Genomic DNA, 10000 nt, shown 5'->3' on the forward strand with positions numbered 1-10000 from the left:
TAGATAGCTCGCGATGATAGAGAAGCTCTCTAGAGATAGAGCTCTCGAGAGATAAAGCTCTCTATTAATTATATCTCTATATATCTATTCTCGCGAGATAGATAGGCTCTCGTATTAGATGCTATATGTCTCGCGAGTAATATAGTATCGCTCTATGAGATATAGATGCTCTCCTAGATGAGATAGCGCGCGAGAGATAGTGATGCTGACGCTATATATGAGAGCTCTTCGAGTATAGCGCGCGCTCGATAGAGAGATGCGCGCGAGATAGTTATCCGCGAGATAGAGAGAGCTCGCGAGAAGATAGAGTAGCGCGATAGGATAGTGAGATCCGCGAGAGTAGTATCTTGTAGTGCCGCGCGAGTAAGATAGAGGATGAGCGCGATATATAGAGATATCGCCGTGCGATATAGTGAGAATCGCGTCTAGAGTTAGAGAGAGAGCTGCGCGCGAGATATATATCTCGGCTATATATATATGATATGCGCGCGAGTAGAGTATAGAGATCGCGCTGATAGATATTATATATCTCTCTAGATGTGATGGAAATCGCTCGAGAGATATATATATCGCGCCGATATATATTAAATAGCAGCGCTAGATAGATAGCGATGCGCGAGTAGTAGAGAGATAGCGCTGCGAGAATAGATAGAGCGCGCGAGATCTAGTATATATCGCGCGAGCAGTGTAGAGATAGCGCGCGTGATATATAGAGGGAGCGCGCTGATATAGATATGATCCGCTGAGGATAAGAGAGAGCTCGCGAGAGTTATTATATCTCTCTAAGTGATATAGAGATCGCTCTGTTATATAGAGAGAGCCTCGATATAGAGAAGAGAGCGTCGCGATAGTATATGAGAGAGCGCCAGGTATAATTATATGATCTCTCTATATATTGGATGAAGAGCGCGAGTATGATATATATATATCTCTCGTATTAGATATGTAGATATAGCGCGCGAGAGAGATAGTTTGATCTCGCTGATATATATAAATATCTCTCGAGTGAGAGGAGGTAGTCGCTCGATGTGAAGAGTAGATGCTCGCGCGAGAGTGTGTAGAGGATAGGGTGCGCTGTCGTAGTGTGAGCGTGAGAGCGCTGCGTAGTTAGATAGATGAGTCTCGCGATAGAGTAGTATATAGCGCTCGAGAGAGAGAGATATCTCGCGATAGAGATAGGAATATCTCGCGAGATAGGAGAGGGAATCCTCTCGCAGTATGATAGAGAATGCTCGCGAGATAATACATATAGCGGGCGCTATTATATTAGTATATAGCTCCGAGGAAGAGAAAGAATAGCTCTCGAGAATTATATATGATCTCTCTATATAGAGATGATGAGCTCGCGAGAGTTAGTGAGATATAGCCTGCGAAGAATATATAGATCGCTCTAGTATAGATGAGGGAGTTCTCTGCTCTATAGATATTAGTGAGACGCGTCGAGAGAGATATTGATCTCTCTATAATATAAGTTAGATATCGCTCTGAGTAGAGAGGAAGAGCGCTCTCATATAATATATAGCGCTCTATATATATGAATAGTATCGCTCGATAGATATATATTTAGCGATCATAGTGATTATATGATATATCCGCGAGGCTAGAAGATATTCGCGCGAGTATAGATATATTTGCTCTCGATATATGAGAGTGAGCGCGCGAGAAGATAGATAGAGCGCGCTATATAGTATATAGATCGCGCGTAGATAGAGTGTATAGATCTCTCTATAGAGATAGAGTATTCGCGCGAGAGGAGATGAGATACGTCGCGCGAGATAGATAGATAGCGCCGTATATTATATATGAGAGATGCGCGCGATATATGAGAGATAGCGCTCGATAGATAGAAGTAGAGCTCGCCTGAGAGTATATATATATCTCGCGAGAGAAGGAGTAGTAGCCTCCTCGTATATTATAGATGAGCCGCGCGATAGATATAGATATCTGCTCTATAGATAGATATATCTCTCGATATAGAGAGAGAGCGCGCGGAGAGTATAGAGATATCGCGCTAGAAGAAATATATCTCGCGAGTATGATAGATATTTAGTCTCGCTATATCTAGATATTAGTCGCGCTAGATATATTTTAGATTATGCTCGTCCTAGATGATAGCGATATCGCGCTATAGGAGATAGGAGATCTCTCTATAGATGTATAGAATCCGCCCTAAGATGAGATAAAAAAAAGATCCTGCTAATAGATAGTATAGTCGCGCGATGAGATAGTCGCGCGAGAAGATGATATATCTCGCGAGAGATAGATATACGCTCTGTATTTAGTAGAGAGAGCGCGCGAGGAGAGAGAGAGAGCGCTCTATATTATATATAGTCGCTCTATAGAGTATAGATAGCTCCTAAGAGATAGATGAGATGAGCTCGATAGAGAGAGAGTAGAGCGCTCTATATAAGATAGATAGCGCCTAGAAGAGATTAGTCCGCGATAGAGAGATAGAGCTCTCGATAGAGATAGATAGCGCTCTAGAGAGTAGAGTGTGCGCGCTGAGATAGATGTAGATCCGCTCTGAGAGATGAGAGATGCTGCGCGAGTTAGTGATATGAGTGCGCGCTAGATGATAGAGATATCTCTCGAGATAGATTAGAGAGCTCGTCTGATAGACAGAGAGATGAGTCGCGCTAGAGAGAGAGATATCGCGCTATATGATGATATGAGCGCGCGAGTATATGTAGATATCGCTCGAGTTGATATAGAGAGCGCGTCGATGAGATAGAGAAGATATCGCGCGTAGATGATGATATAGAGATCGCGAGATATAGAGATATCTAGCTCTATATAGCGCAGAGATGATCTCGAATAATAGATCTCGAGAGAGATCTCATAGTATAGTCTCGATTATATATCGCTAGAATGAGAGCTCGCGAGTATAGTGAGCGATATCTCTCGATGATTTATAGAACGCTTGCGAGAGAGAGAGCGCGAGATATATGCGTCCGCCTGAGATAGAGTCGCGAGTAGAGCTCTAGAGATAGCGCGAGAGATATCGCGTAGAGAGCTCGCTAGAAGAGCTCGAGATATAGCGCTCGAGAGCTCTCGCGATGATGAGAGTATCGCGCGTATATAGATGATGATGCTCGGATCGATCTGATTATCTGCGCAGAGATCATAGCGCTCTCGATCTATAGAGATGCGCTGCTATAGAGAGAGATCTCGCAGATAGATGTATAGCTCTCTATAGATATATAGCTCGCTATCTGCGCTAGATATGAGCGCTAGCTCTCTAGATGAGATCGCGAGCGCTCTAGATATTAGCGCGAGCGCTCTAGTAGGTGAGTCTCGAGCGCTCTCCCCAACCCCCGAACCAAACAACACACACAGAGAACGAACCCAGGAGAGACCAGAGTGTGAGCACGACCGACCCAGAAAGCCATACAGAGAACGAACCCAGTGGATGAGTCCCCCAGATCGCCACGCACCACACTTTATGAGGAGAGAGATAGATAGATTGAGAGATGAGAGAGAGTGCCAACCCATGAGACAGAGAGAGTGTTGCTGTTTGTCTAATATCTCACTGTGTCTGTAGCAGTTCTATAGCTCAGTCGATGGACTCAGGTGGGACAGATAACTTCATCCTTATAAGTCAGCTGAAAGAGGAAGTGATGTCACTGAAGAGGCTGCTGCAGCAGAGAGACCAGACCATCTTGGAGAAGGACAGAAAGGTACACACACACACACACACACACACACACACACACACACACTGTCCATTTTAATAGGAGCACATACTTCCGTCAAGTCTTTGTGATTTCGACCAATTTATAGCTAATGCAGTACATCATGAAATGAGACATGCACACCTTAATCTAAGTGTGTGTGTGTGTGTGTGTGTGTGTGTGTGTGTGTGTGTCTAGCTGACTGAGCTGAAGGCTGATTTTCAGTATCAGGAGTCGAACATGCGGCTAAAGATGAACAACATGGAGAAAGCTCACAAAGAGGCCATGGAGCAACAACAGGTAATATATACAAATTTTATAGAAAAACACACACACACACACACACACACACACACACACACACACACACACACGTACTCCGTTTTACTCACTGTCTCTTATTATAAGCCCTTGCACATTTATACAGTTAGTTATTGTACAGTTATTATAGGGGATGAGGTAGCCTAGAGGTTAAGGTGTTGGACTACCAGGTTCTGAGCTCGAATCCCAGGTCCACACTGCGGTGTGTGTGCGCCACTGCCGTGTGTGTGCGCCACTGCGGTGTGTGTGCGCCACTGCCAGCAACCCTGCTTGAAAGCCTGAATACACACGAACACACAAACACAATAGTAAACATGCACACTATAGTATGCTGATATCCTCCATAGAACTCAATGTAAAAACTACAGAAGCGTATTGCATTCACAAAGACAAAAAGAACATTCTGATCTGCTTGACGTTGCTGTGTTTCGTTTCAGTTGATCAGTTGAACCGATATGGTACTGTATACTTCACGGATATAAGATGATGCATCTGAAATGTATTCAGGAGCTACAGTATGTGGTGACAAGAGACAATCAGGCAATTGTTGAAAATACTGGATCCCCATGGAGTGCAACTGAGGCGACCGGAATCGTCTTCGGCGACGTTTGTATCATAATCCAGGCCCGAACTTTTTATGGCATGTTGATTCATATGATAAACTCAAACCATATGGGATCTGCATCAATGGTGCAATCGACGGGTTTTCACGAATGGTGATACGGCTACCGTGAAGTATACCATATCGGTTCAACTGATCCTGGAGAAACACAGCAACGTCAAGCAGATCAGAATGTTCTTTTTGTCTGAACAGGCGTCTTGAGGTGTCTGTGCAAAGTTGATGCACTATTAACAACACCATTTATATTACTTAAACACAGCAGCATCTCCCAATGTCTCAAACCCAAAGTAAAATAAAACCGGATTAAACTTGAAAGGCGGGACATGTTTACTTCCATGAAATCCACCTAAAATAGAGCTCCTGGCAGGATTTTGAAGGATCTCATTAATTCAGAAAAACAGAACAATTTTTTTTTTTTTTTATGAAAAATGATCTCATAATTCTGAGATAATTAATTCATAAAAACAGAGTGAAAAAATGTTTTTCAAAAAAATCTCATAATTCTGATATAATTAAGTCGTTAATTCAGAAAAACGGTAGATTTTTTTTCCTCAAGTGAATGCAATACGCTTCTGTAAAAAAGCCTGAAAATAAGCTTGTTTTTCTACAGGCCTGTGTAATGGCGCGATGACGCCACCTTTTGGTCAAGAGTAAAAAAAATTAAAAAATGTGCGTCTCTGCAGCGAATGGAACCTTTAACAAGCAAGAATGTAAAATAAAATACATTTTTTTATTAAAAACATAAAATAAAATCAGATGCTTCTCAAAAACGAACATTGGCAAAAAAATTTGTGACGTCACTAAATAGCCCTGCGATGGGTTGGCACTCCGTCCAGGGTGTATCCTGCCTGAGATAGTCACAGGCTCCCCGTGACCCGAGGTAGTTCAGATAAGCAGTAGAAGATGAATGAATGTCACTAAATAAATTAGTATTTAATAAGTAAAAACTTTTTTTAATATTTAGTAGTTTTGATTAGAACTTGGATTAACAGGCGTATGCAAAAAATATATATCTATTAATCTGATATATTTTTATATAAAATTAACTTAAATGAGTTTATTGAAATGTTTCCAGAGTTTACACAGAATAGTGTGAAAAACTTTAAGTGACCGTCCTGTGGATGTGAACACAGTTAATAAGAGATTAAAGGACAATGGCTAGCTTGGTTCAAGCTAAATGAAAGTCTATAGTATTTGAAGTTTATAGTAATTCAAGTAAACACTTTTCACAATCGTGGTGAGCAGAAAGGAATTTCAGCTGTTGATGTAAATGAGCTGGAGCAGAAAACCACTTCAGATTTCTCTCTTGTTAACTAAGAACAGGAATCTGAGGCTATCACAGACTCGCCGACTGATGTTTAGGAATAAAGTACCTGTTGTTTTTTTCCCCCCAGTCTTGGTGAGTCTGTTGTCATGACAACCTTAGAACCAGTCTGGTCATTTTTTTCTGGTCTCCAGGTCCCTGACTTACATAATGTCTGTTTGTCTGTCTGTAGGCAAAGAACAGGGAGTTGATGAAACAGGTTGCTGCTCTCTCAAAAGGAAAGAAGCTTGACCGTACCAGCAGCTCCCTTTTGTTACCATGACGACGACCTCTTGCCCACACATGCCACGTCATCACTGTGAGGACGCTTAGGCTCACATACAACACCCCCCCCCAGCTCAAAAGAGCTGCCTGTGTATCTCTACATTACTATCCACCTGTCTGTCTCATTGCCCCTGTCTCCCTGTTCTCATCTCCTGTCTGTCTCTTACCCCAACAAGTGGCCTGACCCCGTTTGCTCTCCCCCCTCTCTGGATCTACTGTCTCTCTCCTGATGATGTCACTGATGATGTCACACATGCAGCTTTGCTCCTGTTAGGTGACTCTGATCCTAGGGGCTGTGCTATGGACAAACATGGCCACCGAACCTGCAGGATGCGCACACACACACACACACACACCATATGTCTGTCTGCAGAGGGTGACTGTAAAGACGTCTGTCCCGCTGCCTGCCTACCTGTGTACGGTGGGCTTTTACTCACAACAATGATGAGGATTTTATTATTCTGTGTGAAAGAGAATTGTTATTCACATTATAGGAATCTTTCTCTCTTTCTATCTCTCTCTCTATTATAAGTCTTTGTACTGTGACACTTTTGTATTTTTTATTTTGTCCTCCAGACTGGACATTTCAGGAACAATAAATCTTCAAAAACGTGTGTGTGTCGGGGTGAATAATCTCCTGTTGTAACTGTAACTAAATATCAATGAAATTTCTGTTTTTCTTGTAAATTACTCTAAACTTTTTTCATTTGGTCTTATTTAAATAGCACTTTTAACAGAATTTGGCAGAGCCACTAGATCTGATTATAAATGTGTTAATATCTGGAGATAAATCTGGATTAGTGTCAATCAGCTATTTCAATCTGTGTTGTCTTTATATTACGTTTGTTATTTTGCAGAATGTTTTAAAGTTTAATGAGGTTTTTAAGCAATAAACACATCCTGACATTGATCCTATGGGACATGGAATAAGGGCCATCAGTCTAAACTCTGGTGTGGAGGTAATATAGTAAGAAATGCACAGTGCTTGTTTAAGTACTTCAGGAAGTGTCATGTCTTTAGATGCTGTTTGAAGAAGATATGATCACCCCTATTTTATCCTCATTGCATTGGCTCACACATTGGCTAATCTATAAGCACTTAATGGTCTCACACCACAGAACCTGAGAGATCTTTAGGTTTTTTATGATCCGTCACACCTTCAATCAAAAGGTGCAGGATATTTAGAAGTACAAAAGTCTCCAGCAGGGGGCAGAGCTTCTCACAGAGACCCACAGTTATGGAGTGTTTGGTGACTGTTGAGTGGTGGAACTCTTATCTCTCTCTCTCTCTCTCTCTCTCTCTCTCTCTCTCTCTCTCTCTCCCTGTCTGCCTCTCCCTGTCTGCCTCTCTGTCTGCCTCTCTGTCTCCCTCTCTCTGTCTCTCTCTCTCTCTCTCTCTCTCTCTCTCTCTCTCTCTCTCTCCCTGTCTGCCTCTCTGTCTGCCTCTCCCTGTCTGCCTCTCTCTCTGTCTCTCTCTGTCTCTCTCTGTCTCTCTCTCTCTCTCTGTCTCTCTCTGTCTCTCTCTCTCTCTGTCTCTCTCTGTCTCTCTCTCTCTCTCTCTGTCTCTCTGTCTCTCTCTCTCTCTCTCTCTCTCTCTCTCTCTCTCTCTCTCTGTCTCTCTCTCTCTGTCTCTCTCTCTCTCTCTCTCTCTCTCTCTCTCTCTCCCTCTCCCTGTCTGCCTCTCTGTCTGCCTCTCCCTGTCTGCCTCTCTCTCTCTGTCTCTCTCTCTCTCTCTCTCTCTCTCTCTCTGTCTCTCTCTCTCTCTCTCTCTCTCTCTGTCTCTCTCTCTCTCTCTCTCTCTCTCTCTCTCTCTCTCTCTCTCTCTCTCTCTGTCTCTCTCTCTCTCTCTCTCTCTGTCTCTCTCTCTCTCTCTCTCTCTCTCTCTGTCTCTCTCTCTCTCTCTGTCTCTCTCTCTCTCTCTCTCTCTCTGTCTCTCTCTGTCTCTCTCTCTCTGTCTCTCTCTCTCTGTCTCTCTCTCATTCTCTCTCTCTCTCTCTCTCTCTCTCTCTGTCTCTCTCTCTCTCTCTCTCTCTCTCTCTCTCTCTCTCTCTCTCTCTCTCTCACTTTATATTCTTCTCTGTACCCCTGGTTGGTCTCTTGGTGGTTCATACTGCTTGTGACAGATCTGCCACCTCCTCTTTACACTATCATGGTGTCAGTCAGTTTTGTGCTCTAGTCTTCATCAGTGATGATTTGAAGAGCTTTACAGCTTTACAGGTTTGGTCTGTGGTGAAGGTCCATAATTTCCTGTCCAGTGTCACTAAATGAGGATGAGGTTCCTCTCAAGGTTTCTTCTTCATCACCTTCACCTCAGACTTGATCATTAGAGATAGATGTTAGAGATATTTAATAGAAATAATAACTTAAGTTCAAAGTTTTCATGTTTCTATACTTTATAGCTACAATTTCCGTTGAATTTAACTGAATTTAATTTAGGTTTCTCTCATTGGGCTTTTTTTATTTAATTGTCGTGTCGTCGTTGTTCCTCTGGGTGTCGCTGCAGCCGCTACAGCCCAGACTTTTGTCCCTAACAAGTTTCCGTCCCTGTGTTATTACCTCAGTGTCTGGGACATCGGCTCTGAGAGAAGGTAGGATTCTGTTGTGTTCTTTAGTACGATGTTATTATTATTATTATTATTATTATTATTATTATTATTATTATTATTATTATTATTGTCTGAAGCGCTGTGTTTAATCTGTCAGTTTATATGGAGGGTCATTTATTGTGTATAAATACATGGCTGTGCTAACACTGTAGCTTTGGTGCTAACACTGTAGCTTTGGTGCTAACACTGTAGCTTTGGTGCTAACACTTTAGCTTTGGTGCTAACACTTTAGCTTTGGTGCTAACACTTTAGCTTTAGTGCTAACACTGTAGCTTTGGTGCTAACACTTTAGCTTTAGTGCTAACACTGTAGCTTTGGTGCTAACACTTTAGCTTTAGTGCTAACACTTTAGCTTTGGTGGTAACACTGTAGCTTTGGTGCTAACACTTTAGCTTTAGTGGTGAATATTAACACAGTTTATTGTTGTTTTATTATATAACTTGTGGACCGGAACATTTATCACCACAATTGAGTAGCTGATGGTCACGTGACTGGGTTTATATACTTTGTCTTAATAACAAATAATAACAGATAAAATACATTGTCATATTATTCAGATCTTAGAATAGTAACATAACATAAAGGAGAGAAAGAAAACGGGAACGGAGCAATATAATTAATTTACAGAAGAGGAATTAAATTAACAGCCTTATATTCAAAATAAGTTTTTATTTAAAGATTAAATGTTTTTCTTTTCAGACCGCTTACATTTATGGATATGAAACTTTCCAAATAAAATAAACAGATTTAAAGTAAAAATGACATTTCACTATTTTACTTTCCTCATAAAAAATAATACATCTTTTTTCTGTATATAAATTTTTGTCCCATATAAATGACTCAAAATCACGTTTGACATCAAGCCAAAAGCCCAAGTGAACATACAGTCAGTAACAAGCTGGGTTTATATTACAGAATGCACAAGAATGTGAAATATCATTTTTACCTTTTTGTACAAATTGGTTTGTTAAATAAATTAGGTGTATAATTTTAAAATGTACTTCACTAATTTTATTGTTAATGCAATATTTATTATTATTATTAAATCCAAACCAATTTCCAATTAATATTCCCACAGATTGTCCCAGTATTGTTTAGGTCACAATTCTGCAGGACAGTGAAGTAACTAATAATCTAAAGAATGTATTATTACATTTATTATCTTTAATATTAATATCATTCTAAAGGGTTTC

The 10000-nt window shown here is 41.1% G+C and overlaps 2 protein-coding genes across 3 annotated transcripts in view; both read left to right on the forward strand.

Moving 5' to 3' along the window:
- The window catches only part of fam76b (family with sequence similarity 76 member B), a 13594-nt gene extending 6780 nt beyond the window's left edge, over positions 1–6814 (forward strand). Inside the window, exons 8-10 of one of the 2 annotated variants that reach the window (XM_060862398.1) lie at positions 3545–3677; positions 3870–3971; positions 6111–6814. In XM_060862398.1, the coding sequence (XP_060718381.1) occupies positions 3545–3677; positions 3870–3971; positions 6111–6200 (325 nt within the window). In that variant the 3' untranslated portion in view covers positions 6201–6814. Of the gene's footprint in view, positions 1–3541; positions 3678–3869; positions 3972–6110 lie in introns of both variants that reach the window. The other variant, XM_060862397.1, reaches the window with a different exon arrangement.
- A 1890-nt stretch (positions 6815–8704) lies between these two features.
- cwc15 (CWC15 spliceosome associated protein homolog) overlaps positions 8705–10000 on the forward strand; it is an 8092-nt gene continuing 6796 nt past the window's right edge. Inside the window, exon 1 of the mRNA XM_060862819.1 lies at positions 8705–8789. The gene's annotated coding sequence lies outside the window, so the exon portion shown is untranslated. The remainder of the gene's footprint in view (positions 8790–10000) is intronic.

Source organism: Tachysurus vachellii, chromosome 26 (genome assembly GCF_030014155.1).
Source record: "Tachysurus vachellii isolate PV-2020 chromosome 26, HZAU_Pvac_v1, whole genome shotgun sequence".
Lineage (NCBI taxonomy): Eukaryota > Metazoa > Chordata > Actinopteri > Siluriformes > Bagridae > Tachysurus > Tachysurus vachellii.